Below are 21364 nucleotides of genomic sequence, written 5' to 3'. Positions count from 1 at the left end.
TGCACAGGCCATGGTCCTGCCCCCACCTCAGGCCTTCCACAGCCTGACCGGTGCCGGCCCCGCTCTGAGTATCTAGACCCTGGTTCTGAGTCCAAAGATGGGGACCAGGACTGTGATGGCCAGGGCGGCGCCAAGTGGCGCTGCGAGCCTGGAGAGCAGCGCCACGATCGGGGTCTGTGTGGGGACGTGGACTGGTGCTGGGATGACCGGTGCCAGGATCAGCATCGGTGTGAGGATCAGCGTCACGACTGGGAGGGCTGACACGACCTGGAGCGTTGCCGCAAGTGCAACCAGTGCCAGGACTCCAAGCAGCAGTGCTGAAGGACAGAGCATCGCCAGTTTGCCTCGAGACGGTGCCACACATTGCAGTACCGGAGGCTTGACTTGAGGGACCTGGGACTGCGGTGCCATCATGGCGATGAGGTCCCTCACGGCCTCAAAGGTGTCCGAGGTGGATGGCAATTCCACCTCCTCATTGACCTGGCTCGGGGAGTCCAATGGCACCGGACTCGATGATCCCCCCTTGTGAGGCCAAAGTCAACGGTGCCGGCTCCAAAGTCTTTGGCCCTGGGTGCTCTTTTCTGGCACACACCCTATTGGCCAGATCCAAAGGGGTGGGTCTCCGAGTTGGAGATCTATTCCTCCCCTGCTTCCGGTGCTGCTTCTGCATCAGGGAATGGGACTCTCCCAGAGTCCTTCCGTGGTGCCGCTTCTACCACTGCCGCCAGGGCACTGCGCACCGATGAGCTCGGTGCTGGGTCTTGTCGCACTGATGTAGGTTGCAGTCTAATTGCTGCCTCCATAAGGAGCTGCTTGAGGCAAAAGTCTCCCTCCTTTTTTGTTCTGGGGCAAAATTCTTTACAAATCCTGCACTTGTCCGCTTGGCGTGCTTCCCCCAGACACTAAGCAAGCGTCATGGGGGGGGTCGCCCGTTGGCATGAGCGTATTGCAGGACTTGCAGGGTTTGAACCCTTGGGACTTAGGCATACCCCGGGTCCCAAAGGAGAACGCGGTCAGGGTGAAGGGGAAGATCACCCACTCCCAACAACTATCTGCTGTAACCGAAAACACTAAAACTAAACTTAACGAGGCTAGGAATAACTGAACTAAACTAAACTGAAAGCTAGGGAAAACGAGGAGAGCTTGCTAAGCAGGTCGCCGCAGTTCCAACGACCATCCCTGGCAGTAAGAAGGAACTGAGGAGGCGCCAGGTTGGTGGGGTCATATATTGAGCGCCATGAAGGCACCACTCCAGGGGGCTCCACAGCCGACCCGATGGGTGCTGCTATGGGAAAAACTTTCCGATGACTGTGAACACACAACTAACTGGAATCGATATGAGCAATCACCCGAAGAAGAAACCATGTTCACGTTATAATGAAACACCTAACAACTTTAGCAGTTTTGAGTGTGAGAACAGGCTCTCTGCGGGGATTTAACTTAGTTCACCTGTGTAGACATGCCATATGCGTTACTTTTTGAATGGACAAACTTTTGCTTTATTACAGTGTTAGCTTGGACAATGATTTAGTTTAAAAAGGTACCTCAAGCACAAACTTCACAAAACCCCCACAAAGCATGGTGGAATTACACCAGTAAAATAATTAGCAGCCTCTTCAAGTGACAACTTGCATTTAAATAAGAAATGTACAGACACCTCCATGATTAATATGGCTCTTACCGGGTATGCAAAATTGAATTTACAAGTTTCTAGTTGGCATTCCTTTTGCTGACAAACCAGCTCACAAACTTACAGTTGTCCAATTAAATCCTTACAATAGTACTCTGTACTAGTAGTTTTCTCTAACATAACACTAGTAGAGGATCTGACTATGTTACAACGTGGATTAATTAATTAGAACACTCCTGATGAGTAGAGAAGTATCATCCCTGTTCAACAGGAGGTGAAACAGACACTGAGGGTAAGTCAACACTGCAATAAAACACCCGTGACCAGCCTGGCTCAGCTGAATAAGGCTTGCGCGACTTAAGCTGTGGGGCTATAAAATTGCGGTGTAGACATTTGGGCTCTGACTTTGGAGACTGGGCTCTGGAACCCCAAAAGTGGGGAGCGTCCCAGAGCCCAGACTCAGTCCATGCCCGGAAATCTACACTGCAATTTTATAGCTCCACAGCCCAAGCCAGCTGATACAGGCCAGCCCCAGATATTTTATTGCAGTGTAGACATACTCGGAGAGGTAAGGTGACTTTCCCAAGGCTATACAGTGGGTCAACAGAAAAGGAAGGAACAGAACCCAGGCCTCCCAAACTTATCCTGTAACCACCACATGCTTTAATTCAGGGGTAGGCAACCTATGGCACACGTGCCAAAGGCAGCACGCGAGCTAATTTTCAGTGGCACTCACACTGCCTGGGTCCTGGCCACTGGTCCGGGGGGACTCTGCATTTTAATTTCATTTTAAATGAAGCTTCTTAAACATTTTAAAAACCCTATTTACTTTACATACAACAACAGTTTAGTTATATATTGTAGACTTATAGAAAGAGATCTTATAAAAATGTTAAAATGTATGACTGGCATGCGAAACCTTAAATTAGAGTGAATAAATGAAGACATGGCACACCACTTCTGAAAGGTTGCCAACCCCTGCTCTAATTCATTAGAAGTACTCTTGGAACTATATAGTCAAGACTGAATAACTTAACTCCATTTATAGTGGAAAGGAATGCACTCAAAAAGGTTGACAACTCACCTTTTGAATGGTACAGCATTCTTCAGGGCAGTTTCCACTTCAGCAGTATTTCCTTTAGCAAGATCAGCCACTGTGATGAAGCCAGCATTATAAAGAGCTCTGGCATACTGCGCATTCAGCAGAGATACCCGAACCAGGTCACACAGCTCCCTCTGGACACCAAAGGTGAGGCGACTCTGGAACTGGGAGAGCAACTGTTCCATGTTGTGCCATCCCAGACGGTTAGAGAAAACTGTTACCATCCCTGGAACATGAAAATTACATTCTGTTAGGCTTAATTTAACTTCAGTTCTAAAAAGTTAGATCCATTTTCCTCTGTAATATCAGTTTGAACATGCAAAAATAATATAATTTAAACTAAAAATTCTCTCTTTACAAGTCAGGCAACATTCTTGATTCCCCAGTGTAATAATACTCTTATGTTGCTAAATGTCTTGACCTACGCTGCAGTCAGAAAAATGCTGGATAACCAAGGAACAAGCTATAGCCTCTGTATGAAATATTTGATCAGGAAATTGCCAATACAGAAGATCTGCTCTTTAAGATGACAACATTGCTCCCTCTCTACTCTATTATCTTAACATTAAATTGCAATTAAACAGAGACTGACAGATGTGAGACCTTGGAAGCACAGAAACTTCAAAAGATATGTGCCAAAAATTACAGACACTGAGATTATTCATAAACTTTTGTGTGTGATTGATATATATATATATAAATAAAAATATCTTTGTGAGCTAATGATGGTATTTTAACTCCACAGAGCAGGGTGGGAGTTTCCAAGACAGGCAAACAACTCCAGAGAAGAACTGCACATACTAGTTCAGACTGGGTTCTAGAGGCCCAGCAGACAAAGAACGGGGACTTTTGGTATAAAGTGGAAAGACTGAACTCAGTCAGTGATCCTCTCTGATCCTCCAACTGACATGAAACTATCACTAAGAAGGCAAAACCTTGTTGGAAGGATTTGAAGGACTTTGGCAACCTATCAGAGTCTCCATGTTGCAGATTGATGACACCTGGCAAGCTTAGCATGTTGCATAGATTGTCTATTGGCTTATGCTGTGTTTCTTTTGTAATGTTTTGTCCTGAAACAAACATACTATGCTCCGTGAAAGATGGCTGGTCACTGGTAACCCTGCCATTATCCCTTAAGGGTGAGTGAACTACAGGTGGTGAACTAAGGTCAGACCCACTAGGACAGTGGTCTCCAAACTTTTTACGCCCAAGATCACTTTTTGAATTTAAAGGCAACCCAGGATCTACCATGCCCCTTCCCTGAGGCCCCTCCCTTTCCCCAAAGCCCCGCCCCAATCACTCCATCCCCCCCTCCCCCACACTCACTCACTTTCACCAGGCCGTGGTTGGGGTTCGGAAGGGGGTGCGGGCTCTGGGCTGGGGCAGAGGGGTTCGCAGTGTGAGAGGGGGATCTGGACTGAGCCTGGGGCAGGGGATTGGGGTGAAGAGGGGGTGAGAGGTGCAAGCTCTGGGAGGGAGTTTGGGTGCAGGAGGGGGCTCCAAGCTGGGGCACAGTGTTGGAGTGCAGGAGGGGGTACAGGGTGCTGGCTCTGGGAGGGGAATCAGGGCTGGGGCAGTGGGTTCAGGTGCAGGAGGAGGTACGGGGTACTGACTCCGGAAGGAGGCTCAAGGCTGGGGTTTGGGATGCAGGAGGGGGTATGGGGTGCTGACTCTGGGAGGGGGGTCAGAGCTAGGGGTTGGGGAATGGCCTACCGCCAGGCAGCACTTACCTCCGGCAGCTCCTGGTCTGTGGTGCAGCTTGGCTCCCTGCCTACCCTAGCCCCACACCACTTCTGTAAGGGGCCAACATGCCCCTGCCGCCCCTGGGAGGCGTGGGGGGCATGTGGCTCCACTCACTGCCCCTCTCTGCAAGCACTGCCCCTGCAGCTCCCATTACCCACAACTCCCCGTTCCTGGCCAGTGGGAGCTACAGAGGTGGTGCTTGCAGCCAGGAGCAGCACGCGGAGGGAGATCCCTGCCCCCCCGGGGCCAAGCTAGCCACTTCTGGGAGCGGCATGGGGCCAGGGCAGGCAGCCTGCCTTAGCAGCAGCCCCGCTGCACCACCAGAGATCGCGATCAATTGGGAGATCCTCTAGGATTGACTAATCAATCGCGATCGATTGGTTCGTGACCACTGCACTAGGATAAACACAATGAATTGCAGGGGGACTGCAAATCTAAATCTCGTGTCTGTCGAGAGAGGGCCACAGACCATAGAGAGGTGCAAGCTGCAGTCCTGAGACCTAAGAGGGAGCCAGAATATCATGGAGGGGGCAGAAATGCAGTTTACTTCAAAACTGCGACAGGGACCATCCAAGCTTACATCCTAGGATAAAACTATTATTTCATTTGTGGTTCAAATTCTAGCAATCACAACTATTAAAAGAACAATTCAAGCATCGAAACTCAAGAAGTGCCAGAGTTAAGATTGAACATACATCCTTAATTCTGCCCCTGGTGCAAATACTACAGGGTTTAATTACATAAACACATACTATTCTCTCAATATATTATATTTTTCTACAATCTTACATGTGTAGGATTTGGCCATATTTTTTTATTCTTGTACGTATATTCAAACTATAACACCTGATTTTTCATAGAATATCTTCTCAATACTGTATGCATTTTACTAATTTTGTTAGTCTGAACGTATTATACATTCAGCAGAAAAATTTTCCTTTGGAGACACCTCTAAGCAATTACTGTGGTAGCACTCTTACAAGCTATTTCTTTAAAGAAACACACTGATTTATATTCTATATTTCATGGTTGTTTTTTTAACTGTCATGGAGAAAAATATCCAGGTTTTCATAGGGCCTATCCTCAAACTATCTTAATAAAGTACAGATATTACCTTTCTCCAAACAGTGGATGTACTTTACAGTAGTGTTAAAATATTTCCTTTATGAGTGAAAATCTGAGTACAGAATTTGTTTGTAAATCACAAAATCACAATATATTCCTAACTAGGCAAGTCCAAGTAAACTGAAAAATATTTTTTTCCAAAACGTGATTTAATCGGTATTTCTAGGTGCTAAATATTTAACTTTATTTAAAAGCCTACAACTTTAATTTTTCAGAGTTGAAAATTTTCAAAAAATTCTGATTTCTTACAGAGCACCCTTTAAATGACATGTTCGGATTTTTAAAAAACCCTTTAAAAATATAAAGCTATCTGGTTAGCTATTACTTCTAACTATGGTAGTAGGTACATAATTCTCAGATAGAAATATGTCCCCTTACGACATATTATTGTGACTGCAATTAGATATATTAATGAAGCATCACTGATAGTAATGTAACCATTCAAAAGGATTTGTAACTGAATTCCAAACTTCTATATATGTCAGCATGTTTTCACTACTTTTCTATGTCATACTTTCTATGTTATACTATGCTGTAAAAGTATACTGGTATACTGGCTTTCCCGGACAGTCTGACATATACAGAATAGTACAAGATCTACCAAATGTTGTATACCTTTTTATATCCTCAGCTATAGTGCGATATATTAGAGTGAAACTTTCCATTTTGAGTCCTGTCCCATATGGACATTGGCCCCCAGTTCCTTCAATGGATAACTGCTCTTTACACCAGCCCAAAAGCAGCTGTGCAAAGTAATGGGGTTAAATCTCCCATTTGAACTACACAGAAGGACCATGGAGGAACGTCTATTATCTCTGTGACACTGCACGCCATATTCATCATAGCAGTATGCTTATGATATGATTATGACATAATTATGATGCATCTAGTACAAGATATGCCATGTGGTGTCTATGGAAAAGTTATGATTTGTATTTGTATGCAGGTATCATTTTTGTATCTGAAGTTATGAATATTGACTATGTATCTGTATTTCAAAAATGGTTACACCTGGATGTTACGCACTAGGCAAGATGCTTCCAGTCTAGACAGCTGACTGTGAAGGGCCTATGCAAGGTAATGGGCCATTAAGGGAAACAGCAGGCCTTAGAAGCTTATCCCACACCTGGTGAGCCTTTCTGGAAAATGCTTCAGACAGCCTATGGACAATGGCTGGTATGACTCATTGGGAGCATGCCAGGGCACTTGATCAAATCACATGAAACTAAACCCCATTTTGGTACCTGTATTTTTCCACAAACTGGACTGGGAACTTAGCTTAGAACAAAGGAGTTCCCGCCATATGGAAAGGCTATAAATAGGGCCCTATCAAATTCACGGCCATGAAAAACATGTCACGGACCATGAAGTCTGGTCTCCCACCATGAAATCTGGTCTTTTTTGTCCTTGTCATAACTATAATGGGAAGGGTAACAACCCTCCTGTGTACAGTACTATAAAATCTCTCCTGGCCAGAGACTCCAAAATCCTTTTACCTGTAAAGGGTTAAGAAGCTCAGGTAACCTGGCTGACACCTGACCCAAAGGACCAATAAGGGGACAAGATACTTTCAAATTTTGGTGGGGGGGGGGGGGGGGAGGCTTTTGTTTGTGCTCTTTGTTTTGGTGGTTGTTCGCTCTTGGGACTGAGAGGAACCAGACATCAATCCAGGTTCTCCAAATCTTTCTGAACAAGTCTCTCATATTTCAAACTTGTAAGTAAACAGCCAGGCATGGCGTGTTAGTTTTTATCTTTGTTTTCTCAACTTGTAAATGTACCTTTTTGCTAGAGTGTTTATCTCTGTTTGCTGAAACTTTGAACCTAAGGCTAGCGGGGATTCCTCTGGGCTCTTTAAGTCTGATTACCCTGTAAAGTTAGTTTCCATCCTGATTTTACAGAGATGATTTTTACCTTTTTCTTTAATTAAAAGCCTTCTTTTTAAGAACCTGATTGATTTCTCCTTGTTTTAAGATCCAAGGGGTTTGGATCTGTATTCACCAGGGAATTGGTGAAGAGTCTCTCAAGGCTACCCAGGGAAGGGAATTAGCACTTTGGGAGTTGTGGCAGCGGACCAGATCTAAGCTGGTAGTTAAGCTTAGAAGTTTCATGCAGGCCCCCACATTTGTACCCTAAAGTTCAGAGTGGGGAAGCAGCCTTGACATGGTGGCAGAGTGGTGGGATCATTTTAAACCAAAAGCCAGTAAGATTTTTTTTTCTCCTTTCTAGCTGCTTAGAAAGCAGAGCTGAAGGTAGATACATATCTTAACACCTCTGCCTTCAGGCAAGGAGAGAGAAGTTTTTTTAACAAGGGTCTTTGGTAAGAGAAGGATTCAAGCAGTGAGCAAACAGCTGGCAAAAGAAATTTACAAGCTGAATTGGGGGTTGTTTTTTTTTTTTTTTTTTTCTTTCTATCTCTCGGGGATAGCTAGTTAGAAAGTCTCTGTTACCTGAGCAGCCTGAGCTGAGTGCATCCCAGTTTCAGTGAACTGCAGAGGGGGTGACCCAGCACAAGAAAACAGGAAAATGACTACCAAAGAAGTAGCTAAAAAAATAGAACTGGCCAAACTAGAAGCAGAAGAAAATGAAAGGAAACATCAGAGACTGCTCTAATTAAAAGAAAAAGAGATGGAGGAGAGAGAAAGAGAAGAGAAAGCCAAAGAGGAGGCCCACAAGAGAGCTATGGAGCTAAAAGAAAAAGAGATAGAGGAGAGAGAAAGAGAGAGGAAGCATGAACTGGAGTTAGCACGGGCTAGGCCGGATATATCAGCCAATCCTAGCAATCCCTCTCCAGGTACCACTTCCCATCCCAGAAAATTCCCCACCTACAAGGCAGGCAATGATACTGAAGTCTTCTTAGAAAATTTTGAGAGGGCCTGCCTTGGGTACAGCATCACTCCAGACCAGTACATGGTAGAGCTGAGGCCGCAGCTCAGTGGACCCTTAGCAGAGGTGGCGGCTGAAATGCCTAAGGAACACATGAACGGTTATGAACTTTTTAAAAACAAGGCCAGAATCAGAATGGGGCTAACACCTGAGCATGCCCGTCGGTGGTTCAGAGCCTTAAGGTGGAAACCCGATGTGTCATTTACCCAACATGCCTACCACATTGGGAAAAATTGGGATGCCTGGATATCAGGAGCAAATGTTAAATCTACGGAAGAGTTGCCCTTCCTAATACAAATGGAGCAGTTTTTAGAGGGTGTTCCTGAGGAAATAGAAAGGTACATCCTAGATGGGAAGCCCAAAACTGTAACCGAGGCAGGGGAGATTGGAGCCAAATGGGTGGCGGTGGCAGAAAAGAAAAAAACTAGTAGCAGTTGGAGCGAATATCAGAAGGGGCAACCCGAAACAAAACCTTACCACCGGGGACAACCCAAGGCCCCACCTACATTCCAAGGGAAACCCCAGACGCCTTCTCACCCCACCACACCAGTCTCCACCAAGCAACATCGCCCCGGTGATACCTTAGCAGGGCGATGTTTTAAATGTAATGAACTGGGACATATAAAGGCCCACTGCCCCAAGAACCCCAACCGATTACAGTTCATTAAACCCCAATCACACCAAAGATCCCCGGGCCCAGATGCCTCTCTCATACCCTCGGAGCAAAGGGAAACCTTGAGAGTGGGCAGAAAGAAGGTTATCGCATGGAGGGACACTGGGGCACAAGTGTCGACTATCCACCAATCCCTAGTGGACCCCAAACTCATCAACCCGGAGGCTCCAGTGACAATTCAACCCTTCATGTCACAGTCTGTAACCTTGCCTACAGCCAAGTTGCATGTCCAGTACAAGGGCTGGTCAGGAATGTGGACTTTTGCAGTCTATGACAAATATCCCATCCCCATGCTGCTGGGGGAAGACTTGGCCAACCATGTGAAGTTAGCCAAGAGGGTGGGAATAGTCACCCGCAGCCAGTCTAAGCAAGCTTCCACCCCCATCCCTGTTCCTGAGCCGTCCCCCAGGGCCCCGTCTGTGTTACCAGAGACCCAGCCAAAGGTGGTGGAACCGGATCCCCTGCCAACGACTGCAACAGCCGTAGTGGATCCAATCCCAGGGACCCAGCCAAAGCCAGTCCCAGAACCGGAACTGGCAACGCAACCAGCACCAGAACCATTGCCAGCACTGAGTCCAGTGCTTGCAAACCCATCTACAACTCCAACACCAGAGGGCACTAGCGAGCCTGAACTGGCAGAAGCAGCAGATAACCCTACCCAAGAGGCTCAGCCAGAGCCTGAAATACAACATAGTGCACCAGCGGACAGTGGTTCACAGTCAATGGAAACAGCCCCAGCACCTGCATCGCTTCCAGAGGGACCAAGCCCAAGTCCTCTCTGGGGGCAGTACATCAGCCATTTGATAGCAAAGCAATATACAATGTATGATCTATATCCTCTGGAAGGAGATAGTTTGATACTTCGAAGGCCCAGAAACAACAACAAAGAGACAGGATGATAGTCAAATGGAATTTGTTCTGTTAAGATAATACAATAAAAATCTTGAAACACTTAAGATGTGAAGACGTTTTTCTCCTGGTCCAGAATGAAGCCTGGGGAAGAATGATTTAAGTGAAACTTCAAGATCATCTTAGGTTTAAATTCTGGATGAGGCCTCACCACCACTTTATCCTCGTGAAACGTTGTTTAAGGGATATCAACAGTAAGAATTTACAGCTCGCTGACCCTGCTGCTGAAAATATGGCAACTAGGAAGACCGATTCAAGGATACAGTGGTGTAAGCACATTCTGCAAGCGGCTCAAAAGGGGGCTCCAAGAGGTTTGCAAGGACAATGGTGAGATTCTATATAGGAGAAGGTTCCTTGACGGGAGAGTAAGCATAATGTAGCCCTTTCAGAAATCTATATATTGTAGGATGTGAAAAGACTGAACAGTATTGGATAGGTGAGAGACATGATGAAATTGCTGCTAGATGAACTTTGATGGAGCTGAATGAAAGACCCAGTTGTTTTATATCCTGGAGGTAGTCCAGGATCTTTGGTATGGGAGCCTCCACTGGGTCAAGACTGCATTGGGTTGCTCCTGTTGAGAGTCTTTTCCATTTAGAGGAATAAGTTTTCCTTTTGAGAGGTTTTCTGCTTTGTAGGAGGATTTCTCGGACCTGAAGGGAGCAGTCTGTCAGTATTAACCAGCCAACATCCAAACTATTGGATGCAGTGACTTCAGATCCAGACAAAGTATCTGACCTCAGATCCGGAAAACTAGGTAATTGATATTCAGAGAAGATCTGTTAGCCAGAACTATCTTGAACACTATGGAGCTATTAGGACTATTTTGCCTTTGTCCCAGCTGATCTTACAGATTCACCTGGGAATCAGGGGAATATATTGCAGACGCGTTGTCCATCAAAATTTGCACTGTGGAATTTTGTAAGAGATCAGAATGCAGGATAGCCTGATTGATCACAGCTTCAATACATTTATGTGGAGAGTCATATCCTTTTGACCCCAGATCCCTTGTATCCAGAGGTTCGGGTGGGTTTCCCAATCCGTGGTTGATGAGTCTATGAGAAGTGTCTTCCTCCATAGGTGGCAGGAAGAGGATGTTTCTTTTGTGGTCCTCTTTGTGGATTTGGAGTTCTCCTGAACCACAGACACTTTTAATGATCCTGACTGGGTAAGCATAGAAGTGCTTGGATCCCTTCTGTGGCACTTGATACTTTTTCTCCATCCTTTTGGTGGTAGGAGGAATGGTGACCAGTATTTGCCATAATGCCTTTCCAGGGTCAAGTATCCCCTTGTTAATTGGCTGGGATAATCTGGCCAGTGCTAAGGAATTTGAATGACTGAAGTCTGAATATCCAGGGTCTCTGAGTATAGCTAGCAGTTCCTAGAATGTCTTAAAATCATCTGGTGCTGGTACTGGAGCTGTAGCCTTCACTTTATATGGAAACAATGAAGATTCCTGAGGACGTGAAGGAAAATGCTGCTGTTCCGCTAATCCCAATTTGTCCAGTGTCTGATGTTCATTGTCTCAGTCCAGTGTGGGCAAGCTGGTCAGCAATGCTGATGGGGAATGGGATTTCTTCCGCTTTCTTGAGAGATGGGATGGAGATTGACTCCTGGAGGCATGGGAAGGTGGTCCCCAAAAGGTCCAGTAGGACTAAAATGGCACGTTATACTGGTACAGCTGGCTTCACTGGGGTTGGCCAGCCCATTACCATCCATGCCAGGATTGTGACAAGGCTCTAATGGATAAGCATTCAATCCATTACACAGGATCTTCTTCCTGAATATTAAAGGGAGATAGTTTGATGCTTGATGCTGGCAAAAAGATATGGCCCAGTGATGGGGATGAAGAGTATATCTTGTTAAAGAGCAGTGCCGAGGTGTAAGCTGATCTTGGTGCCAGGATGATATCATGTGCCAGTAGTGGTGATGGACTCTGTGCCAAGGAAGACTCTGGTAAAGATGTAGACTCCATTGCAGCACTGTAACATATATGAGCAGAGGACTCTGCAGACAATGCTGACATCGGTATTTGCATTGCCGACTGCTTAGATGCTGCCACTGAGGTTGGTACTGGGTGTATTTGTTGATGCTGAGCTTGTGACCAAGCCTGTGCTGCTAACCCCTGTGATGGCTGAGGGCTTAGTGAACTTCTCTCTGGCACATCATTTTTTCAACCTCTCCTTATGAGAGTACACTGATCAGTGCCTAGAGCAATGCTTTTGCCTGTGCTCCAGCCAACTTTGTCCCTCAGCACCGGTATTTGATTCCCAGAACTGTCGGTGCTGGGATCATCCATGCAGAGTCCTTTGACAGTGTTTTTTCTCAGTGACAGGACTTGGCATAGTGGGCCATCTGGTGGGGGCACTCAAGATTTCTTCAGTGCTTGATCAGTCTTAGGAGCAGAGTCTCCTCAGGATGAGATGACAACTCACTGACCGCTCCATAGGATAGAGCTTGAAACATGTGCCTGTGAGGAGAATGAACAGCAGACAAAGCACTGATCCAATACATAGTTCTCTTCAAGGCAAAACAAGCAGCAACTATGGCCCTCAATAAGCAGAATGAGGCAGTCACAGTATGGACAGGACTTAAAGTTTTGAGTCTACCATGAGGCACATGGTAGTGCAAAGCTCCTAGTGGAACTGTAGCGGGGGGGGGGGTTGGTTGTTGTTTTTTAAATGGTCCCAAATTGATAAATTAAGGGGAAACAGGAACATTTTAAAAAGGTAGATAGATGACTGTTCTATCAAACTATAGCAAACACTGAGTAGTAGCGACCTGGACATTTGTTCTGTTTTGCTGTCATGGGCAATAAGAGGGAACTGAGGGCAGATGCAGCCCCCCTCCCTTTATACCCTCAGATGAGAGATATGAGGACATGTGCTGTACATGTGCAACTCCAACAGACACTACTATTCAAAAGATTCCACTCTGGCACACATGAGGTGCGTGGGCACCCTAGAGTGTGGTGCTCAAAGAAGAAACGATAGATAGAAAAATATAGTCAAATGACTGTGATAGATTGACACTGCTCTGTAATGTCCTGGACAAACTTTACTGAATTACATTAAACCTTACTGAAGTTTAACATTTTTGGAGTTGATTGTATTAAAAACACAAATATTTACATACTATTTTGGGATTGTAAGGATCTTCAAAGGACCTTTTGAAACAAAGAGAGCTTTTAACATTAAAGGTTTTTTTTAGGAGGAGGGGATATATGCTAATATAATTCCTCCAGTTATCAACCCTTTAAAGTCATCCACCTGGAGAGGTGCACATATACTGGTTCAAACTGGTATACTGGCTTGTGGCCTTCTTTCTGATCCAGCAGATGGACAGAACCCCTGTACCATGGGAGACCCCAGTCCTTAAAGGTTTGGAAGGACTTGGCCTACTGAGGCCACATAATACTGAATATTTCTTCTGAGCTGAAGCTGTGATGAACTTGTGACCACAAAGGAAACTCCTTGGGTGGTGTGTTGAATGACTACTCCTGCTCCATCTTAGTGTTGGGATGATCTCTGGTTAGCTTATTAGCATACATTTAGGTTCTTTTATTGTTTTTAATGCTTTCTCTGTAGTACTTTTACCCTAATAAGAAAATATGCTTGCATAAAAAGAGCTGCGTGGTATCAATAACGGGGGCAGTCACACTGTTAACTGTCTCTGAAGAGAAAGCAAGTAGGTGTGCTTGAGCAGACTGTCTCAGCTGGGAACAACACACCAAAGGCAGGGAACTGTGCAGCCTGGAAATGCCCTGGTCAGACGGGAAAGAGACGTAGGTCTTCACGCAAAAAGGCAACAGGTAGGGAGCTGGAAGTCTGAGAGTGGGTGTCCTTGAGTGGACCACTGAAGAGAAATCCAGGTGCAGCTGCCCTGAACTATGAAAATGACAAAAATTGGCTGGGGAAGTCAGGCCATATATTCTGTGCAATCTGCCCCTGCACAATCTTTATTACTGATGACAATGGGTAAAATGGAGAAAAACAAGCTTAACTCTCACTGGCCAGACTAAGTTTGCAAGTCTAGCAGTGCTAGGAAAAATCGACTCCTTTTTACCTGTAAACTGAGCACATGGGATATGGAAATCATTGGAAGAAAGATACAGAATTCCATTTTTATAGCCACTCAGAATACAACTGCATTCATTCCTCTTAACCACACCTTATTTCAAGAGACATCATTCATTTTAGCCCCAAAGTTACCTATATTCTTGAAAAAATCTTGTATCCCTTCACTGATTGCTGAAAATGATTTACACTGGGAATAGAGAATCATGAAACTGATATTACAAGAAGTAATTAACACTATCAGAATGAATACTGTTAACATTTAAAACTTTCTTTCCTGAATAATTTTTGTGTGCCCTTCATTTTCGGTCTTTGTCACACACTGCATCCCACATTTGGGCCTTGAAAAGTTGGGAGATGTGACCACTCTTTAAAATTCATGGACCCCATTTGTGGAGTTTACGAGGACTTTGGTGATGAAAGAAAAGTTTTCTTATTCATGTTGTGTCCTGTTATCTTTTGATTTGCCAGACCTATTTTGGCAGGCAAATTAACACTCTCTGAACCCTTTTTAAGTGTTTGAGAAGCTATGGTAAGTGACAAGCCAGTTAATTTTGCAGCTGAGAAATCTCTGAACTAAGTATCAGCTGCATCCAAACTTTATCCACATGAGAGCACCACATTGGTAGTTTGGCAGGAGCACAGAATTAGCCTATACTTAATTTGCATAAAATGGGACAAATTATATTCACTTACCATTAAGATGCAGCCTTTGAAGACTACATTTCCCAACATGCAGTTCTCCATATTTATCCTACCTCCTCCAACGAGTGGTGTAGCCTCTGCAGGATGCTTTTCCATAACAGAGCAGATGGCAAGTACAGACTGCACTAAAACAGTGCATGGGCTAAATTTATCACTGCCACATTTTAGCCAACAATGCCATATATGAAGAAGACGGACCATATTTTCTCCAGTAACAAACTAGAAAGACCAAATATTTAGAACTAGATAATGCAAGACTCCAGAATTTTTTCTGTCCCTTTGACTCACCTGCATAGGTGGCAGCAGACTGTTGCAAGGACTGAAGCTGGCCACGACTACAGTTATATTTCTTAGTAATATCCTTTAAGGGAACCTCACTGATTAAATCCAGTAGGGCAAGGCTGGTGAAAAACCTGTACAAAAAGCATATAGAGAAATTTAAAAAAATAAAGTAATTGAGGCCAAGCTAGTAGTAATGAGACATTACTGTGCTACTCTGGGCCAGAAGTGGCAAACAAAGGAAATAACTTCTCGGACCATTTTTCTTAACACATACCCAAACTTCTTGTAGCTACAGATCTCTTACCCAATATGGATAAACTCATAAGGGACCGATCCAAATTGCATTAGCTAACAGCTCAGCCAACAGGAGAGCCAATCCCAGACAATGCTTTCATACAGAACAGAACCTAGCAATTGGATCACCTCCTCACACATTTGTCCTTTAGAACCTCCTCCCCTTAGGCACTTAGACCCATCTGTTATTACCTTTTATGAATGGCCATTTGCCTGTGCTGTTTCTCTGTTTTAGCGATGATTTTGCCCTTTACAGAGCGAGCCAGGAAGCCTTCTTCAATTCCCACCAGCTCAGCCACTCGCTTCATAGATGAAGGCAGCTTCTCCCACAGGCAGAAAAACTGATACCAGTCAATAGTGGTCCATTCCTCGTACACAGGAGTGACCTAAAGGAAACAAATCAATGTCGGATTCTTTAAAGCAAAATCTTTACTTCACAAGAATAGGCATAGGAAGAGGATGAATAATAATGTAATCCAGGACACATGGTTACAGTGTCCTACATACAACTCAGATGCACTGAGTCATAACCACATACCCTGAAGAATGTAAAAGCTTTTCCAAACTAGTTTTTAATGTTTGGACTAATGAGCTTTGACACACATTCTCATGATTACTCAGTTCAGACCCTTTGTCAGATTGTTCCTTAAACCCAAGACATTAAAAATAAGGGCTTTTGAACAATAGCTTTATTTTTACTTTACATAACTGATTAACATATGCCTGTCTATCAAGATCAGTGTCAGTGAGACATGTTTTTCTAGTACATTCCACCAAGAAACAGGATCTCCAGTTAAAGCAGCCTTGCTAGACACTGCCATGGTATCTGATCGTGTAGAGGAGTAGGGTTCTGCAGTCCACTTTTCCTCTCACTTCATGATAAACTCCAGCACAAAAATCTCAGTGCTATTATTTATATGAACAAAAATACCCAAACAATTCAACCACTAAGGGACAAAACAAAACATTCTGGTTATAATTCAATCAGCCTGGTTCAATACCAGGAGAGAGAATGTCGTAATATTTACATCAACATACTGAGAGAGACTGTTTCGAAATAATTAGTTAACAGTACTTGGGGCACATTTAACAGAATACAAAATGCAAAATGTCTAGGGCGCAGCTACAAATCCTCCATCTCCCTTTTAATGTTGGCAAGGGTAAGAATTGCTGAAGACAGGATCCCATTCCAGAGAGGTAGGCCTTTTTTATCCATTCCTAGCCAACAAATATTTCTTTTTTATCAAATTCCAAAAAAGGTCAGCCATAGATTTGTACAGTCAGAACATTCAAGCCTAAGGGAGTGAAAGACCATTACTATAGTTTTTCTCTGTCTACTATAACACATAGGATACATTTAGAGAGCAACTCCCAGCAAAAATCATCTCCAGTCTTGCTTTGGAAATGAACAGTTTACAAATAATGTTTGAGGCAAGGTTAATAGGAAAGAAACTCAAGAACATTTTGTTCAAGAGCACTATTTCAAACTAAATACACTGGACAAACTGCTGTGCTTGAAAACTCCAGAGAGAAAATACATTACATTAACATCTCCTGCCTCAGAACACGAACAGAATTTCATTTTCTTCTTTTTAATAGATGTCAGCAGGGAACGAGTACATTGTATAGTATATAGCAAAGCAGCTCTGCTTTGCTTACTGAAAGTAGAAACAAAATATAAAATCTTCCTGATGTATGCAGTTTGCAGGCACATACGGGACACTAGCACACCCTACAAAATCACTCCGTTTTGGTCAGCACCTAGTCAATGACAGAACAAGCAGGGGCATGGAGTTGAGAGCAGGCAAAAGCAGGCATTCCTGGCTGTTTATGATCCCAACAATCAGATCATCCCACCTTTGTTTTGCATGGGTCACACAGTTCCTCAGCAGGGATTTCCAAACTGTCGCAATTCTGTTTCAGAAGCTGTGTTTTGTCTTTATTAGGACAATATGTACAAAGATGCACATTTAATGGGGAGAAAGAACAATATCAGATTTTGGACAGCATTCCTTTAAGGCCTTCTTGCCCATGAAACTTACAAGGCTTGTCAGGACACCTAATCACTCTCTTATTAATCTTTACAGGCTCATGACTCCCTCTCCAGGAATTTTAATAGTCTTTTAGGGGCTTCTTGAATATGCACACACAGATCCTTGTTGTCTTGTTGGGGACCCCACCCCACAACAGACTTAGCAGACTTCTCAGGGCTCCGCTCTCATAGTTGTAGTAGGCTCCTCCACCCCAAATATACCAAACAGGCTCATCAGGGACCAAAAACCTTCTTCTATAGTTTGATAGAACAGTCATCTACCTACTTTTTTTAAATGTTCCTGTTTCCCCTTAGTTTATCAATTTGGGACCATTTAAAAAACAACAACCAACCAAAGGTCCCATCTAGCCCAGTATCCTGTCTACCAACAGTGGCCAATGCCAAGTGCCCCAGAAGGAATAGACCAACAGGCAATGATCAAGTGATCTCTCTCCTGCCATCCATCTCCATCCTCTGACAAACAGAGACTAGGGACACCATTCCTTACCCATCCTGGCTAATAGCCATTAATGGACTTAACCACCATGAATTTATCAAGTTCTCTTTTAAACGCTGTTATAGTCCTAGCCTTCACAATCTCCTCAGATAAGGAGTTCCACAAGTTGACTGTGCACTGTGTGAAGAAGAACTTCCTTGTATTTGTTTTAAACCTGCTGCCTATTAATTTCATTTGGTGACCCCTAGTTCTTGTATTATGGGAATAAGTAAATAACTTTTCCTTATCCACTTTCTCCACATCACTCATGATTTTATATACCTCTATCATAGCCCCCCTTAGTCTCCTCTTTTCCAAGCTGAAGAGTCCTAGTCTCTTTAATCTCTCCTCACATGGGACCCGTTCCAAACCCCTAATCATTTTAGTTGCCCTTTTCTGAACCTTTTCTAGTGCCAGTATATCTTTTTTTAGATGAGGAGACCACATCTGTACGCAGTATTCGAGATGTGGGCATACCATCGATTTATATAAGGGCAATAATATATTCTCAGTCTTATTCTCTATCCCTTTTTAATGATCCCTAACATCCTGTTTGCTTTTTTGACCGCCTCTGCACACTGCGCGGACATCTTCAGAGAACTATCCACAATGACTCCAAGATCTTTTTCCTGACTCGTTGTAGTTAATTAGCCCCCATCATATTGTATGTATAGTTGGGGTTATTTTTTCCAATGTGCATTACTTTACATTTATCCACATTAAATTTCATTTGCCATTTTGTTGCCCAATCACTTAGTTTTGAGAGATCTTTTTGAAGTTCTTCACAGTCTGCTTTGGACTTAACTATCTTGAGCAGTTTAGTATCATCTGCAAACTTTGCCACCTCACTGTTTACCCCTTTCTCCAGATCATTTATGAATAAGTTGAATAGGATTAGTCCGAGGACTGACCCTTGGGGAACACCACTAGTTACCCCTCTCCATTCTGAGAATTTACCATTAATTCCTACCCCTTTGTTCCCAGTCTTTTAACCAGTTCTCAGTCCATGAAAGGATCTTCCCTTTTATCCCTTGACAACTTAATTTACGTAAGAGCCTTTGGTGAGGGACCTTGTCAAAGGCTTTCTGGAAATCTAAGTACACTATGTCCATTGGATCCCCCTTGTCCACTTTTGTTGACCCCTTCAAAGAACTCTAATAGATTAGTAAGACACGATTTCCCTTTACAGAAACCATGTTGACTATTGCTCAACAGTTTATGTTTTCCTATGTGTCTGACAATTTTATTCTTAACTATTGTTTCGACTAATTTGCCCGGTACCGACGTTAGACTTACCGGTCTGTAATTGCCGGGATCACCTCTAGAACCCTTTTTAAATATTGGCGTTACATTAGCTAACTTCCAGTCATTGGGTACAGAAGCCGATTTAAAGGAGAGGTTACAAACCTTAGTTAATAGTTCCGCAACTTCACATTTGAGTTCTTTCAGAACTCTTGGGTGAATGCAATCTGGTCCCGGTGACTTGTTAATGTTAAGTTTATCAATTAATTCCAAAACCTCCTCTAAGGACACTTTAATAAGTGACAATTCCTCAGATTTGTCACCTACAAAAGCCGGCTCAGGTTTGGGAATCTCCCTAACATCCTTAAAGCTTATAGGGAGGTTGGGATTGGCCCCAAACAAGCTTCCTTAGGCTCAGACTAGGTGATAGGGTCCAGTAAGTCTCTGAAGTCTCAGTGGGTGTCTGAGGTACCTAAGTATGATGAGCCTAAGTGCCTCAGGAGGACGTCAAATTCAGAAAACCTTTGTCCAATTCACTTCAAATATTTTAGAAAAATTCTACCTCTGTTCCAGACACAAAATTCAAATTTTGAGACAGATGAGACTTTTCTACGGGTTTGAGGAAAGCGGATACCAAATTGGGTTTATAATGGATGCAACCAATTGAACCTCAACTATGGAATGGCAGCTGCTTCATAATATTTGCTGCAGAAGCAGAATAGTTTCCGAACTTAATCAGGGTGGGTTGATTTAAATCACTGATTTCAATCATGATTTAAATCAGCAAGCAGAAAACCTTGATTTAAAGAATTGATTTTAATCATGTTTTGCATTTGTAGTTTTTAATTATTTTCTTAAAGAAGGGTTGAATTTCATTGGTTGAGCCAATAAAACACTGATTTTGCCACTAAATATAACCTTTGCACTAAATTAGGTACTTCATTTTGCTAACTAGGAGGATACACTATATCTATACACATTTATTTAAGCAATTATATAGCTCAACATACATTTATTCAGATTTGTAATTTTACATCTTTATTATGTAACAAAATGATGTACTGGGGGGAGGGATAGCTCAGTGGTTTGAGCATTGGCCTGCTAAACCCAGGGTTGTGAGTTCAATCCTTGAGGGGGCCACTTAGGGATCTGGGGCAAAATCAGTTCTTGGTCCTGCTAGTGAAGGCAGGGGGCTAGACTTGATGACTTTTCAAGGTCCCTTCCAGTTCTAGGAGATAAATAGGATATCTCCATTAATTTATTTACTAACTAAAGGATTATTAATTTTTTTACTTGTGATTTGTATCAATTTCTGGATGAATGGAAATTCAAAAACAATTTTTTTATTCAATAAAAACACCCTAAGTGTGCTGGATACATAAGAAAAAAAATCAAAGAGTTTATCAAAATATGTTTTGTATTTACAACTGATTTATTAAACAAAAGTAGTATTATCTGTAGTTGGTAAACAAAACTAAATGTTTTGGTCACTATGTCCAAGATTTTAGAAGTAGTAGACTTCAGCCTATCATACCTTGTTTTTAATTCATAAATGGGAAGAGAAAAAGAAACTTTCCTTCTTTTTCAACTCCCAAATGTCGTCTTAACCTTGAACGAACTAGTTGAATGAACCAAAATGAAGAAAATATTCTCTGCACCTGACGAAGAGACTACTGCTGTCAAAAGCTGGTTTAGCATTTCAACAAACTCTAGTCCCAGGTGGTTTAACTTTCTTTAAAACTTCAGCAGCAAACATGTATTCTTTTAGTAATGTTCTTTGTATTTAATTTAAATGATTTAAAAAGATTATAATATCTTTAGGCCTTAACATAGGCTGTCAATTTCAAATTTAATTGGTGAGAAAGGAGTTCATAAGAGCAGCTTCAGGCGTGGTATTCCACCAGTTGTCTCAACCATACTCCCAGTAGGCAGCCCAACTATCTTGCACTAAACACACCAGACAGGGCGGCTCCAACCAGCTTGGAGCGTGTGAAGCTCACCCTAGATTCTTTCATCTTTCTGCAAGACCCAGGCCTACATCAGATGGGATTAGCAATCCCCCACCCAACCCAATGGCTATGAAAGCCACTACCATGTTTGCTTCGGATCAACCTGATTCGGGACCTATAAAAATTAATCTACTGGATGGGGTTTGGTATGTATTGGAACATG

General features: G+C 43.3%; 1 protein-coding gene across 4 annotated transcripts in view; it reads right to left on the bottom strand.

The window, feature by feature from the left end:
* The window catches only part of POLQ (DNA polymerase theta), a 134280-nt gene that overhangs the window by 53957 nt on the left and 58959 nt on the right, over nt 1-21364 (bottom strand). For all 4 annotated transcript variants that reach the window (XM_008172329.4, XM_024110381.3, XM_065586665.1 and 1 more), the window contains 3 exons: nt 15615-15808; nt 15135-15259; nt 2715-2958 (listed from right to left, as the gene is read on the bottom strand). In XM_008172329.4, coding sequence (XP_008170551.4) covers nt 2715-2958; nt 15135-15259; nt 15615-15808 — 563 coding nt within the window. The remainder of the gene's footprint in view (nt 1-2714; nt 2959-15134; nt 15260-15614; nt 15809-21364) is intronic.

The sequence above is a fragment of the Chrysemys picta genome, chromosome 1 (assembly GCF_011386835.1).
Source record: "Chrysemys picta bellii isolate R12L10 chromosome 1, ASM1138683v2, whole genome shotgun sequence".
In the NCBI taxonomy this organism is placed as follows: Eukaryota; Metazoa; Chordata; order Testudines; family Emydidae; genus Chrysemys; species Chrysemys picta.
The sequence above is the reverse complement of the archived record's forward strand: the minus strand, read 5'-3'. Positions and strand labels throughout refer to the sequence as shown.